The following is a 23,139-nucleotide window of genomic DNA, read 5'->3' on the forward strand; positions in this document are numbered from 1 at the left end:
ACAGCTTTTGCAACTCTCCATCTGCTTGTTGCTTCTGATGGGTGTTATGTGTATGACTACTTTTTTCATCCTTTTACTTACTTACTGCTATAGTGATAGGTATATGTAAAGGGAATTGTAAATTGATCATAGAGCTTCCAAGCAACCTTGTTTCCTTTTTATCAGACTAACTCCAGTATGCAGAGATGATTGAGTTTTTGTTGTGTGATTTTGTGCATTTATTAAGTCTTTGAATGAAAGTTTGAGAGCCAGCATTTTATTTATGGAATGCAGTCCACATTTATACATTATGTAATAGAAATGCATGTATTTTTCCTTTGAGTTTTCACACATAGAGGAGTAATCGGTCTTGCAAAGATGATAGTGGATGCTACTTGCCTTTTTAATAGAGAACCAAAATATTTTCCTTTCCCTCCCTTTTGACTGACTCTCATCTTTGAGCCAGCTAGCTGTCTGTCTGTCAGTCTGTCTTTTCTGCTGTCATCTGTCGTCTTGGTCCCTCTGTGCACGTCTGTCTCATTTTCACCTGGCCTTTTTTGTTTTGTTTTTGCGTTTGTTTATGACCTGCCCCTCCCGCCACTTAAAGTGAATGCTCTTTCACAGCGTGTTCTCTCTTGTTTCATTTTGTCTTTTTCTTTTTCTTGATCCAGTTCTTCCTGTCCCTCCTCAGCTGCTCACATGGAGTAGAGCATTTCATAAGCTTCAAATTCCATATCCTGCCATGAGTGGGCATTCATATAACGTTTTCTCTGTGTCTGTTGTTAACTTTTTGCCAAAGTGTATTAAAAATTTGGCCCTTTTTATTTCTTAATGTCCCTGTTTTTTTTCCTTCTAAAACTGTAAATTTAAAACATTAGGCAGTATTAGTAATGGCCAGTATTTATGTAGAGGCCTGCTGCTGGAACAAGAGTTTAACACGTGCGGACATCTTGCTAAAGTTCTAAACTCACTGACCTTTGACTGTTTAACCAGTAATTGATTATTGGAGCCATGCATTTGTTTGCTTATATTATTCAGGCTGGAATCAGCGTCCCTCAACTTATCCTGAGTTTGGCTACATCTTCGATGCTTTTTCTGGGTTATGGTCGTGGCCTCTTGGATTTGAATCTTACAGCACGTACAGCATAAACACTTGGCTTTCTCCTGCCTCTTGCTGGGCAGTGTGCTTTGTGAGGGAGGGAGGAGATAGGATAATGTAGCAAGTAAGCCATTCAGTTTGAGCTCTGCTACTTACTATGTGTAAAATGATGATAAAGTACCTAGGTTCTGGGTTGTTTTGAGGATTAAATGAGGTAGTATACGTAGAGCGTATGGCAAGTGTTTTTGTGTGTGGGTTGTTACTACCACTGCCGTTACTGCGGAAGCTGGGCTACGCTTTATCCAAGGGCAGGTGTCGGTTCGTCTATAGGAATACTCTGCTCTTAGAGCTCTTCCCAGAAAACTTTCTCTATCCAAAAGGCACCTTTGTTTTTATTTTCTTTATTTAAGTAGGAAAAAGAGTTACATACATTTTGCAACTTTGAAACCTTGTGATGCGACTGTTTCCCAGTTAGAAGGTTCACCCCTCATTTATATAATGGCTACTTTGCCTCTATCACATTCACTAAATTAGGTTTGATGCTGTCCTCCCAAATCTTAACCATAAACCTCCTGTGTCTTTATCAGTAAAATGGGGATGATGTGAACTGCTGTGAGGATAAACTGTCTAGTTCCTCAGTAGATGATAAACTTGTGTACAGCATATCTAAATAAACCTTTAAAGCATTTTAAAAACACAGTCTGTAGTCTTCAAAAAGTGCTTTTAGTTTCTGGAGTCGGGACACTGTGCCTTATATGCCACTCAGTTGAAGAACAGCTTCTGTCTTTGGCTGTCATAGTTTCACCAGAGCTGGCTTAGAGATGTTCCTCCTCTCCATGTGTCTGCCCTTTCTTCTAAAAACACATTTCCCATAAAAAAATACATTTCACGTGCTTTTCTGTATCACACTCTCAACCAAAGTTTAAATGTGGATTGCTTGATTTTACTTAGTAATAATAACTTCGCAGATCATTTACTTATTTCCTAAGTGCTTTTCTTACCTAGATCTCACCATAATCTTGGGAGCTTTGGTTAATATCCGTTTTTTTGTAATACAGAAGCAGAAGCTCAGTGGCTTGGTTAAGGATACATCTTAGATCTCAACTAGATTTTGTGCCCCAAATCTGAGCTTTGGCACTGCGCACCAGCTCTGTGGTGTGTACAGTGACTCTTCAACGTGCGCACTCAGCATTTAGATCAGGGGTGGGCGAACTTTTCCTATGGAGGGCCAGGTAGTAGCTGTTTTCTTTATGGGCATGATCTTTGTTTTTCTGCTGATGTAACAGTAAAGTAGCCACAGGCAGTCTGTGAATGAAGGGGGAGAGTGTGTGCCCATAACACTATGACACTGACATTTGAATTTCATATAATTTTACATGTTGTGAAATACACTTCTTTTGATTTTTTTCCCCAACTGTTTAAAAATGTAAAAAGTATTCTTAGCACACTGGTCTTAAAAAAACAGGTGGTGGACCAGATTTGGCCCGTGGGCCGTAGTTTGCCAACCTCCGGTTTAGATCATACTACGGACGGGATGCACTTTTCCATTTCAGCCTCCATCCCGATCTTTCACCTTCCCCCTAGTTAGCCATCTTCATTCACACAGCCCATATTCTCTGGGATTTTGGCTCAAGGAACAGCACTTAGGTGGCATGGAGCTGGGAAGATATTCAGTCTTACATGAGACTGAGGTCCAGAGAGAGTAAAGGGATCACCGAGGGTTGGGAATCCCATTAGCAGTAGAACTTGCACATGTTAAACCAGGGTTTTATTCTCTATACAATGGCTTATTTTGTTTTTTACTGGCTGTGATTTAATTGTTTCTTTGTATTCTAGGCAGTCTGTCTATTCCCTAAGTTTTCCCCTAAAGTTTTGAGTTTTAGTCTGAAGAATTTTTTAAATTACAGAAGCGTAGTACATGAATATATTCTTATGTAAAAGATACTGGGAACAACATGTACATTGAATATTTAAATTTCCTTTTATTGATTTCACTTCCCAAAAATATATACTCTTAAGTTAAATTTTTTCTCATCTTTTTTTCTTCAGAAATACTGCATATGAACATATATAGTTATATAAACATAAACATTCATGATCATACTGTGCATAGTTTTGGACTGGCCTTTTGCTCCACTGAAGCCTCTTTTGGACACATCACAGTGGTCTTGCTTTTTTCCTTCGAGTAAGAGTGTGTGTGTGTGTGTGTGTGGAGAGGTTCCCTTATTAATGTCTAAACAGTCACTGAAAAAAACACAGTATCGTTTCTGCCGTGGGCTGCTGAATCATTTTGGAATGTCCTTGTCTTCTGAGGCAGTTAGCCAGGAGGATTTGCCTGGAGGGACTGCGAAGGGTATTCAGACACCAGCCCTGCATCACTTCTTTCCTGACCCCCTCTGATGCTGTCCCAGGCCGCCTGTGCCGCTCGCTGTGTGCTGTCCACAACAAAGTTTCTTACAAGGCGTGTGTTATAAAAATGCAGCTTCTTCATTGCTAAGGTGTGGTACCTTTCGTGCTTAACCCTGTTGTATTCCAAAGCTGAAGCACAGGGAGACATTTCAAAGTAACTGAATTCAGTAATTGAAATTTCAAAAGTAATTGAGAGAAGATGAGAGCATTTCCTATTTGGAAGGCATCAACTGGATTTTTTTCCTTAAGTTATTTTCATTGTATCTAGTTAGCTTCAGAAGTAAGAGTGAGGAGAGCAGAAAGGAGAATGTGGAGTGGTGTACCGTGGGTGTTGGAATACCTTGAAGTTCTCATTCCTTCTCAGGTCTGGTGCTAAATAGATGTCTTAGTCAGGTGTAGGCCATAACTGTAATTAAAACCTCTAGAGAAAAGGGAGCCTTCATTGTGTTCTTGGCAGTCTATCACGTGGTGTGCGTGTGGGTCTTGGCCAAAACCAACTGTGACCCAGAGCAGCCCCGGTGCTGAAGTATTTGTAATTGTCTTAGAGTCTCCATACTCCAGATTGCCTTGCACTCATACTTTTTCCTCTTTCGTTCTCTTTCATACCTGAATGTTTTTCAGTTCAGCGGAAATAAAAAATCTTACAAGTACATTAAATCTCCATAGTTAATGAGAATTGACAGTAAAAACATCTGTACTGTTAATAAGGATTTACTAATTAGTTGTGCAAATTATTTGTTGATCTGGTTTTAAAATATAAATGAATATCCTCTTTTCTCTTGTTTTTGCTTGATGAAAGAAAAGGAACTTAAAAAAATAAACATTTAGAGTTACTAAAATCTCAGATTAAAAAGCAGTGTTAAGGATTTTAATTTCATTGGACTTTGGGGAGAATATTTTAAAGTTTGTACATAGGAGTTTGTTTTATCTGTGTGACTAATTAAAGTTAATCAGAGCCACATGGCTGAGCAAATCTCTCGAAATACTATTTTTTGGAGATTTTTGTTCACTGTGTCTGATTTACTCAATTGATTTGCTTTCATTCTTTTAAAAGTAAAATACCAATAACCTAATGTAAAAAAGCCATCTTGTTTTTGCACTCCTTTACATTGCTTCTTCTGTGCACCAAGCGGGTTCATAAAGGCTCAGTGTGTTTTGGCTCTGGACTGCTGAACGGCGGGCGTCATGTCATGATTGCCCTCCTAACTGTAGAAAAATCGGCAAGAGGTCCACAGTGAGTCTTTTGGTCTTCGCTTCATATGCTTTGTGAAAGAAGTGGTCGTTTTGTACACAAGATGTTATAATGGAGTGTTGACACTCTACTGACCCAGAAACCTGTGTATAAATTCAGCTGCCTTTCTTTTTAAAAAGAAATTTTACAGTTGTAAAATTGTAGCCCTATTTTAATTTTGAAATCTGGATGAAACGTGATTCCCGGAGTGCTCTTTCACTGTTGCAGTATACTCTTTTCATATGATACCTGATTTAGTTGGAAACAAATCAGTAACTACGCATGCTTAAAGGAAGCAATTTAATAAACAGGATTTGAGAGAAACCTAATCGGAATTGTAAAGTGATACTAGCGAATCAATTGCATTATACAGAAAGACTAGGTTAGATGTAGTTTTTAGATAAGTGTGGACAAATCTGAGGCTTCTGTACCATCATTGTCAAGAACATTTAAAAATTTGCTGGTCTCACTTACAAAAGGGGCGGGGAGGGGAGCTCCCTTTGCCCTTAAGTTTGTCAGTTTATTCAAAAATGGTTCAGAAATAACCGTTTCAAATTACTTGGGCTGAGGCCAACCAGACAGTAAATCTGGCTACAGCTGTGACATGGTCTCTCAAATTAGGTTCAGCACTCTGGGCAAGGCCTGCTATTTGGAGGTGGGCAGGGTGTTTTGTGTGGTCAGGTAGCAGGAAAAAGGTAGAGGTGCAGCCCTAACCTGGAGGGTGTAAGCAGTCACCTGGGAAACCTGTACAACAAAGACCAGGAATAGGATTCAGGAGTAAGGTGAAGACTGGCAGGTGATGCAGGCTCTAACTCAGAGACCTGTGGCTGCCCTGACGTATGAAGGGTAGGGAATGAGAAGAAAACAGCTCCTGTTTTAAATCACTTATATCCCTTCTCAGCATATATATATATACGCTGTCAGTGGTTGCCATTCGTTTTAACCGCTTATGCTCAATTCATAATTTTATACACAGTTTCCTCCACTGGTATCACTGCTAGTACTTCAGTTTTTTGAATTAGACTTTAGGTTGACCCTTCAAGCATATTTTAATTGTCTTACTTATTCATTCTATAGACATACTGTGGTAGGTTCCGGGTATAAAAATTTAACACTCACTTGCAAACTATTCTATTTTATAGATGAGGAAGGACAGTGAGGCCTAGAGAGGTGAGTTCTCTGGCTGGTGAACTAGAACTGGATTCTTGCCCCTTTTCTGTCTCTCTTACAGGATGAGGAGTGTTTCCCTTTGTTTTTGTAAACGATCTTGTTTAACTTGGCCTCTGCTGTTGGGGAGACAAGTAAACAGAAAATTGCAACTAAACCTTCTAAATATTATAACAGAGGTTTCCTCAAAGGTCTCTTAGATTACAGAAGAGACAGTTTTTATTCTGTCTGATGATTTCAAGAGGAACTTGAAAGGGAAGGTGATCCTTGAGTCCAGGTTTGAAAGATGAGTAAGAGTTCCCAGAAATGGGAAAAGTCAAGAGCCCCCAATAGCTTTTGGAACTACGTGTTTTAGGGCTTCTGGTCAGTGAAAATACCAACACCAATATTTTGAGCAGTAGCAGGTCTTGCCTGATAGGTTAGTAGCAGTCTGCTTGCACATGGAAGTGGGAGGAACTCAGTAGAAAGCATTCTTTTTACTGAGTTGTGGCTTAGTTTTCTTTTGCTGCATAATAAATTGAGTGGCTTAAAACAGTACACATTTAGTATCTCAGAGTTTCTGTGGGTAGGGAGCTTAGGCACCAGTTAGCTGTATCCTCTGTTCAGGATCTCAGCGGCTGCAGTCAAGGAGCCACTGGGCTGCATTCTCACTTGGAGATGGTGGGGAAAGCTCCCGTGGACTCGTACTGTTGGCAGGATTCACTTCCTTGTGGCTAGGGAGTTCATGGAAGCGTGCTTCTCAGTGCTGCTGCCAGGAGTCTCACTTCTGGGGAGGCCTGGACCTTTTTCTAAAGGGCTCACAAGATCATGTCAGGCCCATCAGGATATTCTCAGTTTTGATTCACTCAGCATCAACTGATTAGGGACTTTAATTACCTCTGCAAAAATCCCTTCACCTTTACTATAATCTCTGGGTTTAGATGCAGGTCACAGATCTTGCCGTCACAAGACCTGAGGGGACTGCACAAAGGTATGGATACTGGGGGGCTGGAGTCCCAGGGCACCCTCTTAGAATTCAGGCTGTATGCTAAAAATCAATAGAAGTAGCAGTGGTGTGTTTTAGTCTGCTGTAAGAAATATTGTAGACTGAATGGCTTGAACAACAGAAATTTATTTCTCAAGATTCTGGAGTTCTGATTTCTAAGATCAAGATGCCAGCAAGATAGGTTCCATTCTGAGGTCTCTTCTCTTGGCTTGTACACCTTGCCATGTGCTCTCATGACCTCTCCTTTGTGTGTGGGTGGGGAGAGAGACAGAACACCCTGGCCTTTCATCTTCTTTCATCTTTTCATCACCAATTCTATCAGATAAGGACCTACCCTTATGACCTCATTTAACCTTTACTGCCTGCTTATTAGCCCCAGCTCCAAATACAGTCACACTACGGGTTAGAGCTTCAACATCAGAATTTTGGGGGCCACAACTCAGGTTAAAAGAGTCTTTCTCGTATTCAGAGTTCTTTGCTATCACAAGCAATATTAATAGGAATTACTTGGAGGGGAACCTAATGGCTGTTATTGACTCCTTCCCCAAAGAGCACCAGTCAGACCTGGGAAAATCCTGACTTTGTCATATTGTGGGGTGACCTTGGGCAAGTTTCCTAATCTAGGAGATGGTTTTCTTCAATTAAGAATGGTAGTTAGTAATAGTAACTACTTTGCAGGATTCTCATAGGATTGGTCATGTGGTTTGTAAAGCACCTAACACAAGCTCAGCGCACAGTAGGCACTCATTAAATGGTGGCTCTTACTGTCATATTTGTGCCTTGATCTTCCTGTATATCTTCTTTATCTTTTATTATCCATCTTCAATGATAAATTTCCCATGAATCCTTCCATTCCTTCCGACCAGAGGTTACTACCCTCAGTTGAACTCTCATAGGACTTTATTCTTCTCTGTCCTGTGGCATTTACAAGCTTATTTATACCTTGTGTTATTTTTGTACAACTCTTATCTCCTCTGTTATAATGTACATTTCTTACTGTCAGGGACCATCTTACACAACTGTCTTTTATGGGGCCTTACACATTAATGTTTGTTCAGTTTAAATAATGTTTAAATGACTGAATGGATATGGTCTCCGACTAACTTGTTGCTTCTTTTATTTAAATATTTGTTTCTTAAGCTTTTCTAACTTATACCTTTTTTTTTTTTGATAAACATAAATTTAATCATACCTCTTCCAGCATTCAGATATATCCTTCCATAAGACCAGGTCCCTAATCGCCACCTCCCTTAAAAAGACAAGCTAGATTTCCCCCACAAATCCTGAACAATTAAAATTATTTTTTTTATCAGACTCTACTTTTACGTAGTGTGTTATAAAAATATTCCCGCCCTTTTCCCAATGGAAAATTATAATCCCGAACATACACTTTCAGCTGCACCCTCCCACCAGCCCCATCCCTGTTTATACAGCATTCATCCATTTTCACCTCTGAGAATTACTGCTCTAAGCCGTTTCTGACATACTGCAGGATTCTGTCATAGGTAGTACTGATGCTCGCGTTAAATGTTTAGGTGGCATCTCCTCTTTGCACATGTTTAAGGGAACTGTCTTCCCTTTTTTCGGTTCTTTTGTAATGAAAAATGTTAAATTGATATGCATTTCAATTTGCGAACCATGTTTTCCAAATTGTGTGCTGCGTAAGAAGTGATCCTAGGCACCTATTATGCTTTCATAATGCCTTTCTTTCAAGGACTTAAAGCACTTTGTAGACATTTCCTTATCAACGCTTAGGGCATTCCTGTGAGCCAAGTGAACATCGGAGACCATTGCTCTTATTCCGCAGGGGAGGGAGGTCAAGGAGGGGCCTGCCCTTCTGGGTCCCCTGCCTCTCCCCTGGTGTGTGGGCTGGAAAAACTTTGCCTTTACAGTCTCCAACCATGAGTTTGTTATGTTAGCCTGCAATGAGGGAGGGGATACAGTGTCCCAATTAGCTCTCTTTACCAAGCCAGCAAACAAAACACCTTCGGTCGCAGGATAATAGAGCAAATTTACGAGGTGATCTTCCTTTTTAAAGGAAATCTGTGGCTGTACATAGGAATCAAAATTCAGTGTACTGAAAGGAAAGTAAATTACATCTGGTCTCCGGAGGAGGTCTCTTTTAAATTCAAAGTGACCCATTTAAAAGAGGGCTTATTTGAAATTGGATTGCATTGAATGGGGACTGTTTTAAATGAGTCCCCCTCTATACTATGGAAATTATTTTATACCTTTGAAAACAACTTGGCGTTGTGTGGTCTACCCTGCTTTTATGAAATGTTGAGGGTGTGGGGAAATGCAGCTGTGAGCTGGGAAGGTACAAGATGTAGGGTGACTTGTGGAGTTGGGTATCCTTTCTGAAAAGGCAAATTAATGATACAGATGCTCGCATGGGTCCATTTGAAAATATTACAGAGGTAATGTGGTCTCACTTTTAATGATACTGAGTAACTTAAAATTCCTTCTTTCCTCCCTTGTTCTGTATCCATCTTATCTTTTTCTCTTACATGGAAAGTACTTTTTAGCCTAATTGTTGTTAATTGTGATGATCAATCACCAATAGACTACTAAATATTGATAGTGAGCAATAAATATAAAGGTGTGTACCTAACAATACTAGATATGTAAATGTTTTTGAAAGGCAGAACAAATGTATGCTCATATGTGATTTGCATATGCTTAAAATAGATGTATTTTGGTATTAGTCATAAACTCCTAAAATTTCTGCTCATACCCTTTTTTAATTAGAAGTATAAGAAAGACAGAGTATGGGAACTTGAAACGGTTAGCAGTGGATTAATCTGACAGTCCAATTTAGTGCTGCTCTTTATCTATCTGTATCAAGATATGGATTTTGTAACATAGGTTAAAATTTAACTCTAGTGGTGAATCTGTGCTTTCACATTCTAGTTATTATTTTAATACAGTAAAAATCCTTCATGCCCTGAACTCTAGATTTGTATGATAATTAATTTAGCAGAAGGGTATTGATATAGAGTATAATTGGCATGAAACACTTTCAACTTTCTTTTAGGCTGAAGGGGGTAATGTAACTTCTTTGGTTTTCCTCTTTCATCCCTTTCTCCCCTCACCCATTTTTAAAATAGCAGTGCTTTTCATACTGTCAGAATTTCATGTTGTGACACCCTACTCAGAAGTTATGACAGCAGGGCAATGACAGCAACTGCCTCCTGAGAATCAATCAGGCAATTAATTTTGTAAATGAAATGCTGATTATACAAAGCTTCACATGAGAGGCCCAGTGATTAAAATCAATTTAACAAATTGTTTCAGGTGGGACTTGATTAATAATTTGCCATAAATGCTAAAGATATATGACCAGCATACCTTGTTGTTATCCTTACTATCCAGCTACCTATAAAAATATCTTCTTGTTGCTCTTACTGACCGACTAAATAAAAAAATCTACAGGTAAGCTAAGCACGGTTACCCTGTCACACTTCCTGCGGTGGCAGGCATGTCACGCTCTCACACATACTTACTCTCTGGTTGGTTGTCTACTTGGATAGACCTCGCCAGCAATGAAGATGGAATGCATTATTATATTTTTACATCATCCTAGTTTGGTTTTTCCTGCGTTCTATTTAAACAAAATAAAACAGAAAACTTACCCAGACAGGTTTGGGTCTGATCAAGTTAGACAGGTCTTTTTTCTGTGTAGGATGTTTTAGACTTTTCTTATGCTGCCATAGATTATGAATCTTAAAGAGTGGTGTGTGCTTTATAGACATTTTCCATTCTTAACTACAGTAACAACTATAAGCGTAGTTTTGGGAATGATGTTTTAAGAGTGTTAGGAATCGTGACATTATAACACAGAAATGAAAAATGCCTACGTTTGGAGCATTATCATTTGAATCCAGGAGAAGTCGCACCTGGAAGGGGAGACACTGCTGGATGTCTTTCTCACATTCATATATCAAACATTTATCAAGTGCTGGTTACAAGCTAGACTTGGATCCAGTTTCATAGTTTTTATTACTTGTAAATGACACATGTAGTGGGGCAGTCCAATATTATTTAGAAGAGGGTGGATGGCTTGGAGAGGTAAGGGTTAAGATGCACTTGAATTTTTTTCCTTTTTAAAATTTTTTATTAGTGAATAATAGGAACAATAATTGTCTGTTGTGTCTGAGAGGTTGGGGCCATAAGAAGGATTTGGATGAGAAAGACACCATTTCTGCTCTTAGGAGCTCACTGATGAGGGAGCAAAGCACTGCGATTGGTTGTCATAAATGTTAAATATCTGTCAAATGACAGAGTCTCAATATATAGTGGGAGCCCTGGGAAGGCAGAATACTTTCTCTTGTGGTAGTTTGTGGAGTAGCAAGAGTTTCTTTGGTTTACAGGTGGCCAAAGGTATATGGGGTGCAAGAGCATTCTAGAAGTGGGGTGTTCCTTAGTGCAGCTGCACGGAGCTGTGCAGGAGGGCTGTCCAAGGTCCCTGTGGGTGAAGGCTTGACAGGTGGCAGGTATGTCACCTTAAGGTGAGCCTTGATTGTTTGGATGTTGAACTTCTACGTTTTGAATTCTTTGGACCCCTTTGTAGACCTCTCCCTGCCTTTTGACCTTCAGGGTAATTTATTGATAGGATTTCTGATAAAAGAATGAGGCAGAAAGCATTTGCAGCAACATGGATGGACTTGGAGATCGCCATTCTAAGTGAAGTAAGCCAGAAAGAGAAAGAAAAATACCATATGATATCACTGATATGTTGACTCTAAAAAAATGACACAAATGAAATTATTTACAAAACAGAAGCAGATTTGCAGACATAGAAAACAAACTTATGGTTACCAGGGTTGGGGGAAAGGAGGTGGGGTAAATTGGGAGTTCAAGATTTACAGAAACTAACTACTATATATAAAATGGACAAACAACGTTTCTACTGTATAGCACAGGGAACTATATTCAGTCTCTTGCAGTAACTTATAGTGAAAAAGAATTATGAAAAGGAATATATGTTTGTTTATGTATGAACATATAAAACATTATGCTGTACACCAGAAATTGACACAACATTGTAAACTGACTCTGTTTCAATTAAAAAAAGAAGAAATGAGAAAAAAAAAATAAAAGGGAGTTGTTTCCTAAAGAAAAAGAATGAGGCAGAAAGGAGAAATATCCCTAATGGTCCACATTCCTGTTGATACCTTACCATGACAGTTGAAAGTTCTGGCAGGGAGGTGGATAACTCGAATTACAGGAGGCTAGGATGGAAAGAGACTGTAAGGGTTCATCTCTCAGTCGTCGCTTTCCGTGTGGGGTGTTGTGCGGCTCAGAAGAGTGATACTGTTCAGTAGTAATAATCTCACATTTAATTGAGCACTTACTGTTTGCCAGGCACTGGTCTGAGGATTTTGTATCTACTGTTATTTAATCCTTGTAACAATGCTGTGAGGTATGTACTGTTATTATCCTAACTTTTCGGAGAAGGAAGCTGAAGTTCAGAGAATTCACGTGATCTGCCTAAGATCACAGAGTATGTCATGAGCCGGGTGTAGGCAAGAGGGCCTTCACTCCAGAGTCTGTGTACTTCACCTCACTCTGCTGCGCCCTAAGGTTGGGTAGTTGGAGAGTTAGGCTCCATCTGCACAACAAGCAAATAAACTGTTAACTAGTTGGCAGTCTCTGTACCCTTTGTTTCCTCCAACTGAAGCCTTTGTCAGCCAGTTTTGGAATAATTCAGGTTTTTATTTGTGAAAAATGACTTGAAAATCCCAGATATATTTAATTTGTAAAAAATAATTTGAAAATCCCAGGTATGTTTTCATTTGGGTAGTTGTTTTCCTTATTTTAAACCTGAGAACTTGCTGGCGGCTGCCCCCCTACCCTTCCGCCCTCGGGGGCACTGCTGGCTAGTGGAGCTGGTCTGTGTGCACCCTTTGTAGGGAAGAGATCTTTAAGTGCTTGGTTGCGACCTTAGCATATAGTAAGACCTCATAGTAAGAAAGCTCAGGGAGCAGAAGCCTCATTACGTCTTGAGGGTTGAGGGTGATAACCTGAAAAAGGTGATTTGTGGGAAAGGGTCTCTACCAGAGCAGGATTTTAACCTGGAAGATCTTTTTTAAAAATAAATAAATAAAAATTTTTGTGAAATGTAAGCTACCTAAGAATTTTTAGAAAAATGTTTTTAAAAATATGTATTCAGTACCTGTTTTGCCAACTTGAGTACCTTAGGGAAAGTGCACCCCAGCTTATCAGGCACACTCCTTTCTTCCCTCGGTGCTCCCTCTCCCAGGAGTTCTCCAAGTTTCCTTGCCTGTCGTCCTCCCGCGCCCCTGCCCCTCAGCCTGCTGGGGCCCCTCCCGCGCTGCGCGGTCACTGGTGGCCCTTGGTTCGGAGCCGCTGCACACTTCCTTGCAGATGTGAGGGGTAGTGATTATTTTTCTTTTCAGTTATCCTTGTCTTTTTTACCCCTCCCCCCTTTATTTCAAAATAATTTCAAATTTATAGGAAAGTTGTGAGAATTATACAGAGAAATCCCATATGCTTTTACTCTGATACATCAATTTTTAATATTTTGCTACATTTACTTTATCTACCCGCCTCCCTGTCTACACTATATTTTCCCAGAATCATTTGAGAGTAGGTTGCATACATCCTGCGTCATAGGTTCGAGCCCCAGAGTCCTGGTGTATTTCCTGGGAACGAGGTTATTCTTTTATAGCGCAGTGCAGTTATCTCTGTCAGGATGTGTACCTTTGATGCAGTACTTGAACCTGCCCTTATTTTGTCTGCTGCCTTAATGGCATCTGTATAGTAACCTTTCCTTCAGTGTAGTGCCCTGACCAGAGCCTGTGTGTTGCTTTTAGCTGCCTTGCCTTTTTCAGTCTGTAATATTTGACTATATATGTCATGTTAATTTTTTCCTTTGAACAATCATATTACAATAAGAGTCAATATATGCTTTCACTTTCACTTAATTATGGCTCTCATAAAGTAGATCTTCAACAGGGCCAGGTCTCTGAGAAGCCTGTTTATATCAGGGGGCTGTAGTCTATGTATCAGCAAAGCAGGCACTCTTTGTCCACAGACAGGTAAGTCAGTTGCTATCAGTCATTGATTTTTTTTTAATGGCATTTTCTTTAATACAAGTTTAAAGTTGTTAATTAAAAAAATTAATCAAATACTTTGAAAGAGGCATGGAGCTTACTGGAGAAATCAGTAACTTTTCTATTTGTCTTTAGGTACTGCTCTGATGTGTCTGTGGAATTGTTTATCCATGCAAACCATACACCAGACACCTTTAGAATAATTGTCTTTTTGAAGGAGATATTATCTTCACTTGAAAGATGGGAAAATGGAGGCATGGAGCACTGGAATAATTTACACAACGTATTTCATGGCTAGTCAGAAACACGAGGAGGGGGATATGAATCCAGGTCTATCCAATGTCAAACTTTATGTGTTTCCATTGTACTAGAGATAGCAAATTGGTTTCTACTTGTTTGCAAAATCTGATAACTGTTAGTGGCTGCCTGCCACTCCACAGGGTGAGATTCTGAGGCTCAGTGGACTTTAGGAAGATGAATGCTGTGACTGATTAGCAGTGCCTGCCTTACGCACATTAATGGGGGGATGGAGGGCATCCATGCCTCATAGTGATTATTTTGGAATTATACCTCCATATAATAATGATGATAATAAAATCTATCACTATTAAAAGCCTGTTATATACCAAGAACTTGGCTGTATTGTCTCCAATTCTGTGACAGCTCTATAGTGATTACTGCTAGTGTTCCTGGTGTATAGATGAGTTAGTTGAGATGCAGGGAAGTTAAGTGGTGACTTTGTTCAGCATTACTTAGTTTTACAAGTGGTAGGGCTTGAAATTTGACATAATCTCAAAAAAGCTTCCTTTTTTGATTTAAATCTGTATCTATATGGGAAATGGACCATCTTATTTCCCTTTTAAATAAGAGCCTGTGAATAGGTTGTCAGTAGTGGTACATGAATATCAACAAAATTGTGTACTTAGAGATGTAAATTTTAGAAATTAAAACCATGGTAATAGTTTTATAGTTGTTATAGATGATGAAAATAACAAATCTGAGGGAAAATAGACATTCCATTACTATTTTGACATTCCTTTTAGATCTCATTTACTCTTGAAATAAAAAAAATGTGAACTTCAGCTTGTTTGTAAAATTATTGTTTGCTACATTAAATTTGAGAGTATAGTTCAGTCAGACAGTAATTTGCTCGTTGAATTGACTTACAAGTTGTTGAGCTTGGGGATTAGGCAAATAATAGGTTTTGTCCATTTATAAAAATCAGGCGAAAACCGGGGAACCGAAACAATTAAATTTCTGGACTTACTCTCTGGTACCAAGATGATAGCTGTAAATGGGTTTAATATTTGCTTTCTTCACTTCCCTGTTCCTTTTCCTGTGGGACAGTCTAGTTGGGGACATTTGTCAAGTAGTCACACAAATATTCTTTGACGAGTGCTGTGAAGGAGAAGCACAGTGAATTTTGAGAGGATCCTGCCCCAGTCTGGTGTTTGGGGAGGGCTTCTCTGAGGACAAGGCTGTAGCACTGAGTTCTGCGCGAGAGCAGAGCTCCTTCGTGGAGGGCACACTGTAGCTGAAGGCCCAGGGGTGGGATGGGACGTGGTTTTTTGACAGCCCCAAAGAGGCCGGTGTGGTTGGATGGGGAGATTTCTTCTTGGCCACAATGATGGGTCCAGCTCACCGGACTTGGTGAGGGGTTGGCCATGGTGGGGAGGAGAGAGGAGTCCGGAGGCGTCCCGGACTCTGACTTGTACATCAGGGTAGGGGTGTCTTCCACTGAGATCAGAACCAGGAGGAGAGGATCCTAGGCACTCAGGCAGGACTGTTGGGTGGCAGTTGGGTATAGGGCTCTGGGTCTGAGAGAAGCCAGCCCAGGGTGATGAATTGGTGGTGGGGGGATGGGGCACAGACGAGAGGAGGTAATGGAAGCTGTGGCTATGTGAACCTGTGAACGGGGAAGCTTTGTCTGCAGTGATGCATACTTCTTTGCCTCTTGTACCTGTTGGGCATCGAGGGGCCTGCCATCTGATGGGGCCCTACTGTGAACCGGTGCTGTGGCGCTGAAGAAGCCACTGCTTTTCCTGTTCAGCAAATGTTATGTCAGGCATTGTACTAAGTGCTGGGTATGCACAGATGAGTAAGACAAAATTTCCACCTTTAATTAACAGTATGCTGGGAAGACAAGAAAATAAATAGATTAAATTATTGAGTGATCTTTTTGTTTTTTACTCTGACTTCAATTTGCTAATTTGTTAAGAGGAAGAGAAAAAAGATTTAGGAAACTCTTAACACGTGATAAATCCTGTGGCACCTCATTTAATCCTTCTGCAGCACCAGAGGCGAACACAACTGTGTACTGTGTTAATTTTACGTAGCTAATGAGTAGTGTAGGCAGGGTTTACACCCAGGTTTGTCTGTTTAAACCCCCTGCCTTTACCTTGTACCTTTTAATCTCAAATTTTTACTATTTTTCTAAACTTTGGACTATTTGTTTTACGTATTGTAAAAGATGGAGGCATTTGAATTGGGTAAGAGGTTGTCATCCAAAGGCAGATACGGACTTGTGCTTGCATAACAAGTGTAGAGAGTGATTTGGAAGAGTGTGACAGCTGAGTGGAAAGGATTTTCCTAAGGTTTCTAATAAAGACCTTCCTCCAAGAATGCTGGTGTCTGGATTTATGCCAGTCTTTATGAATGGCACTAGCAGTTAGCCAGGCCTCTGTCCTCTCCCTTGACCTCTTCAATATTTTTATCAGTGCCTTGGAGGAAGTGAAGGCATGAATGAAATGACATGCTGATTTAATTGGTGGTTGACATCAATAGGAAATGCAGTTAATATGTTAGATATTTTAGAATAGTGACCAGAGACAAACAAAATGAGAGTAAGCAGAGATAAAGAAAAACTTCTGCCACTAGAGTCTGTTAACCAACTGTGTAATAGGAGATGGGGGAGGTGGGCTGACAATCTTGGTATTTTCTGGCTTGAGGAGGAATATGCACTATTTATGAGGGAAGAGTCTTCTGTGCCCCTCTCCTGCTTTTGACTTAAAGCAATTTTAATGCCATTAAGAGAAGAACTTGAGTACTGATGTTGCATCATGTATTATCTTTGACTTGACATGCATCTTCTGCATGTGTGTACAGAATTGATGCAGAAATTGGCTAGTTGAGTTTTACTTTTTATTTTTCGAAAACGCTTTACTCTGTGACCAGTCCTCATTCCCAGGCTGTTACTGAGTCACCATGATCATCTAAGTTATTCGTGCTGTATGCTAAGTGAGACGTTAAAAGCGCAAAGCGTGGACATCACCATTTTAGTGTACTTGGGAGGTAAGAAATAACACATGAAAAATGAAAAAAACAGTGAGTTAAATATTGATACAAGGCAACTCAGAAGTCGGTTACAAGCTGCATAGGAGAGATTCCAGCAGGTCCCACAGATAGTGTTACTGGGGTGTGGTGAAGGGGGAGCTCTGTGGTCCTTGAACCCAGGCTTGAGGGAGCCTGGTTTTAGACCAGCAAAGAGGAAAGTGGAGCATCCTCCGGCTTGTTTGTGCTGCAAATGCGAGTGTGGGTGCAGGGATGGGAGGGCGAGGAGGAGGAACGCGGGACAGCTGTGTCCCATCCACCCCCACCCCACAGCAAGCCATAGTAATTTTTGCAGGATGCCTGGGAAAAAACAGAGGCATTTTAGAGTTATATTTAGACATCATCACAGAAAAGTCAACATAGATTGCTTCATGATATGACAGTCACTACTTACAGGTCACGGTGGCTGGCCTTGATCATTATCAGCTGAGTTTTCACATAGCTGTAATTCATGCACATCACTCTGCAACGTCTGACTTTATTTCATATGTACTTTTCCATGTCCCTGTCTATTCCACTATGTTGATATTTTTGTGGCTCATTCTCATAGTCTGTAATCGTTGAATTGTTGGGTTCTTTCAGTTTTCTTTGAACAATTAGTGGCTCTGAGATCATTTCAGTTCCCACTAATTTGATTTTCATTGTAATCATGAGGTTGGTATTCTTTTTCGCATTTAGTGAGAGAGAAAACTAAATGTGTGTGTGTGTGAGATGCATAGATTGTACATACATGAGTTCATCTCTAAGTACATACATGTTTAAAAGCCATTTTTAATAAGGAGGAGTTACATGAAAGTCTTACCGAGTAATAAAGTTAATTAGAAGCTGAGTAAACCTAGACTAGTTAATATTTTTAAAAAATATTTTTTGAAGAGTGATTTATTTATTTATTAAGTTTTCTTGGGGGAGGGGAGTATGTTTATTTATTTATTTTTAGAGACAGTACTGGGGATTGAACCCTGGACCTCGTGCATGCTAAGCATGTGTTCTACCACTTAAGCTATGCCCTCCCCAGGACCTCTTTGAAAATGGGTTGTATACATTGTGGGTTTCTTTCTTTAAGCACTTGTCTCAATTTATGGAATTAAGTTCAAACAACAGCAGTTGTGGAATGGTATCTAGAAAGAAAAAATATGCTTGAAATGACATATTTAGAGAAATATTTGAGAACTATTCATAATGTGGATGATGTCTCTGATATAGCATAAATTTTATGTGAGAAATGAAAATGGTGATATCCTGGAATCTATCAATAGAAGGTTAGACGGTAAAAACACGAAATTGTTTTGGGTTAGTTGTGAATATGGGAAGTGACTTGGGCATTATGTTTTTTGGAAAAGTCTTAGATTCGATTTGGTTTTTGGTTTCTTTAAGGAGATAGTAGTAAAAAGCAGGGGTTGAGATCCTGCTGTTGTATATATTTAGTGTTAAAAATAGCAAGAGTACACAACGGGATGAATCTGGATTGTGGATGAATATTTAATAATAGCCCATAAGGAGAGAAGGTTAAAATTAAATAATTTGCACTGTGGAAATATCTGTTTTCCTATCTGAACTCTCACTGAAAGGCATTTGCTGCCTTTTGAGAGGTAGAGATAATCTTTGTATTTCATGCTTTTGGTTTTCAGAAATCTCAGGGTTAAGCTAACGTTTTGACATGGGTGCAAATTAACTGAATTTTAAGTAGGACTGTGAGAGTTTATGGCAGTGATGAGACAGATATTACAAAACAATTTTAGTCACTGATAAGATGAATTTGCTGCACTGTTATCTATAGCATTAAAATATAGACATTGCAATCATTTTCCTGTTTAAAATTTCTGCTTTAATTAAGCCAGTTTGGGTTGCGCAGTGTTTAAAGTGAAATGAGCAGATCTGCCCTGTGTCCTGGCCAGTTCAGACGGAATGTGAGGATAGGGCTGCCCCGGGGCCCCGTGTTGGAAATTTAGCCTGAAATCTGATTTACTCAGTCTCTCTGTGGGCCATTCATTCACTCTGCGGATTCTAGCATCACCAGCTCAGCCTTGATTTTCACACTTCCATAGAAAGTTTTATTTTTATCTTTCGAAAGAAAGTGTGGAAAATCATTACATTTTGCTTTTCTTAGGCATAAATTCGAATTTAAATCATTCCGGGAAAACTTAATTCTTAGTTTGTGATCATAGTTTCATGACATGAGGTTAACATGTATGCTCTGTGCTGAACTGTGAAGTTGGCACAGGTTGTGGAGCATCAGTGTATTGTTTGAGCAGCTTCTGTCATTGAAAGTAAACATTTTTCTTGACTGGTGAAAGTAACACAATTAGTTCCATGAAATTGTGAAATTTGAGCAGAACTATTTGGCTGACACATATTTTCATTCAAGTCAGATCAATTCCTGGCAAATTCCTACGAACCCCTCAGGACTCCGCTCACGTATTTCTCTAGGAGGGCTTTGTTAAAACTCAGGCCCACTGGGATGGTCCCTCCTCATAGGGCCCTGGTGTCCCTTTAGGATGTCTCCTGGGTTGCACTGTGATCTTTGTTCAGACTGTCTCCTTCTGTGACCTGTTTATTTCTCCAGGATAGCCACTGACACTTGTCCATTTTTTGCCTCCTGTTCCCCACACAGGGACAGTGCACACAGTAGGTACTTCGTAGATAATGTGATGAGTGGATTACTCAAGTCATTGAAATGAGCACCAGGGTACCCCTAAGAAGGAGGGAGGGCAGAGACCAGGAGCGGGGGCAGCCTGGGGGTGGGTGTACGGGGAGGGAGGACTGGTGGTTCTTGGAGCCTCCCCAGCTTGAGTTTGGGGTCTACACTCCTGGCTCCCCCTCACCTCCTGTTCATGCCTCAGCTGCTGGTCTTCCAGGAGCCGCCCTTACCTCTGCGATGAGAGGTGCCCTTGCCCAGCTCAGCAGTTACCTCCTGCTCATCAAGCGCAGGAGAGCGTTCGCCCTCACCTGTCAGATACCTGGGCTGGCGGGCATGCTCCCTTCTCCTCCGGTACATCACACCTTCTACAGCCTCTGACTACAGTTTCTGGCCGTTCTTTTGGCCTTACTGTGGACTCCTTTCCCATTTTTCCTTAAATAGTGTTAGTCTCTAGAATTTTGTCTTCTACCCATTGTTCTCTTTTCATATATTCTTCCTGGATCAAGTGCTTGAGTTTACACACGTCAGATTGCTTAATTCATGCCAGGTGCACTGTTTGACTTGTGTCCTGGAGATACAATGTGAATAAAACAAGAATCACTGCCCTCCAGGAGCGCTGTCCTGTATGCTCATTTCCCTATTTATGATACTCCCCAAGCTGGAGACTCAATGGCGACTCTTCCTTCTGGATACTTTCACCTGGATTTCTTATAGGAGCCTCCCATTTAGTGTGCAGAATAGTGAAAGCTCCCACCCGGGGGAGAGGGTTGAAATGCTCCTGTCCCTGCATGCTCTCTCTCCCCTGGTGTCCTACCATCTGGTAGGCTACCCTTGACTCCTGTCTTCTGTCACTCAGTTGGTCTCCCAAATCGTGCTGCGTTTCCATCCTTTTACTTAAATGTGGGCTTGCTTTCACCCACCACTGCTACCAGCCCAGGACTCAGCTCACCTGCCTGCTGCAGCAACCCATCCTGGCTCCAGGCAGCTGCAGAGACAGCGGCCCTTCCAAAAGGCAGATCTGACTATAGCTCTGTTAAACACCCAGTGGTTTATCCCCAGGATACAATCTGAAGCCCTTAAATTGACACCCATCTTCTGGCTTCTGCCTGCTTCAGCTGCTGCTTCTCTGCTTCATTTGGATGTAAACTGCTCATGTTACCATACACATGCCAGGCAGCTAGTCTCCCTTGAGCTTTTTTGCTTTATGCTGTTTCTTCTGCTTTGCGATACTCCTCACCGTGCCCCTTCCTGCCTTGAACTTGGCTTCTCCCCATGTACCGTGCTAATCATCAAGCCTCCCTGAGAGTCCCCCTGTTCTCAGTGAGAACATAGAGTCTGGCACACAGTAGGTGTGAGTATATGGTTTTGGAAGGAAGGAAAGAAGGATCCTTTGTTGCACCGCCGTGAGGGACTGCCCCCACCACCGCCTTGCTCCTTTGAAGTGCCCGGGGCGTGAAAGCCCAGGCTGAGGCACCAGTTCGAGCCCTCCTGAGTGGCCTCAGCCCCGAGGCCCATGGGCTGACTCACCACGCCAAAAATAAAACTCAGTGTGGTTTTGAACTGGTTATGTTTGGTAAGATGCTTCCTTACATAGGGAAGGTGGCTTGTGACTCATAGTCTGGGTGCTTACTCGTGCACACTAGTGATCTTTGAAAATTTTTACCCTAGACATTCTGTATTATCTAAAATCTACTCTTTCACTTTCTAATGAGCACTCGGATGCATTAATGTTTGATCAGGACTTGCAGACTCAGTTCTAAAATAAAGTAGCTGTTCTAAGAATACTTTGAAGTCAGAAAGGGTTCCCAGCCACTCGGTAAGCTAAAAGGAGCTGGGTGAGATTACCTATCATGCCCCTTTCCCATTTGCAGAGTAGAATTTTAGATGCAAATGTTTCCTCTCTGCTTAGATGCAATATCTTTCCTTGTATTGTTTGCTCCGGATCCCTCTTAATTTTAAAAAATTGCTAAAAGTAACAAAACTAAATGTCTTGTATCCACCTAGGTTTTTAAATTAATGTTCTTCTGGGTTTTATTTGTTAGATAATTGTTTTTAATATTTTCAAAAGTAAAGGTAGTTGTGTTTTTGGTGTATTTATTAGCGTAACAAACTTCCTGCCTTTGTAATAATGACTTAATAAGTCTACTTCTTCCTTAATTTCTCCACAGGGCAGCCCAATGGATCCCATGGTGATGAAGAGACCTCAGCTGTATGGGATGGGCAGCAACCCTCATTCTCAGCCACAGCAGAGCAGCCCTTACCCGGGAGGCTCCTACGGCCCCCCAGGCCCACAGCGGTACCCCATTGGCATTCAGGGTCGGACCCCAGGGGCCATGGGAGGAATGCAGTACCCACAGCAGCAGGTTTGTGCTGATTTCACTCCGCTCTCCCCCATAATTGGTTGTAGTTCTGCTTTATTTTTTACTGTCCATTGAAGGTGAGTCTTGAGAGCATTAGGAGGCATTTCACTGATTTTCTGCTTTTAATTTTCATAGTTTCTTGAAATAATCACAGGTAAAAATTTTTTTCCCCTTTCTCTTTTTAAGAAGAAAAAGTGAGCTTCTTAGCACAAAGGGGACAAAAATCCTGTTTGGTAGAACGCCTGTTATAAGCTATATTTGAAAGATGGGCCGTGTCATCATGTTGCAGCAAGTTATATAGATCTAAGTCCCAAAGTGAACTAGACTTTCTAATATTTCTGATGTCAGACAGTGTCCGATTTTGAGCTATGAATAAACTTCTTAAGGTGAAGTTTTAAGTAACTTAAAGATCTTTCTCATAAAGATGGCATCAACTTAAATTTTTTTTGTCTCCCAGAAAGTTAATTTTTGCTTTTGTTTCTTGACATATTATTTCTTCTGTACCTTTTGAAAAAGATTTCTGTAGTTCATGTAAGAGAATATGAGGTGTATCAGTTTTCTTAGGTTTTGATGGTTTTGTGTTTTTACTTAAACAAAAAAGACTTTTCTTGCTCTTAAAAAAGATCTGGTGCTTTTCCTCGTTTTTGTCTAGAATCAAGTAGTTGTCGTTACCCTAAAAGACTCTCTACGTCTAGCAATAGTAAGCCTATAGTCTCTTCGGTACTGGAGAGTATATCCTTGTTATGTAGGCCTTGGAAAAGAGTAAATTAGATTCAGACTTGTTAGAGTATTTAGTTACTAGGAACAGCAGAAGGGCTTCTGTGTAAATTCCCACTCCATGCTTTAACCTGGCTGTGCATCGGGT

The 23,139-nt window shown here is 40.5% G+C and overlaps 1 protein-coding gene across 8 annotated transcripts in view; it reads left to right on the forward strand.

Annotated features, from left to right (window-relative positions):
• Positions 1–23,139, forward strand: part of ARID1B (AT-rich interaction domain 1B) — a 380,200-nt gene that overhangs the window by 22,692 nt on the left and 334,369 nt on the right. For all 8 annotated transcript variants that reach the window (XM_032485245.1, XM_032485243.1, XM_032485241.1 and 5 more), the window contains exon 2: positions 22,083–22,277. In XM_032485245.1, the coding sequence (XP_032341136.1) occupies positions 22,083–22,277 (195 nt within the window). The remainder of the gene's footprint in view (positions 1–22,082; positions 22,278–23,139) is intronic.

The sequence above is a fragment of the Camelus ferus genome, chromosome 8, assembly GCF_009834535.1.
Source record: "Camelus ferus isolate YT-003-E chromosome 8, BCGSAC_Cfer_1.0, whole genome shotgun sequence".
In the NCBI taxonomy this organism is placed as follows: Eukaryota; Metazoa; Chordata; class Mammalia; order Artiodactyla; family Camelidae; genus Camelus; species Camelus ferus.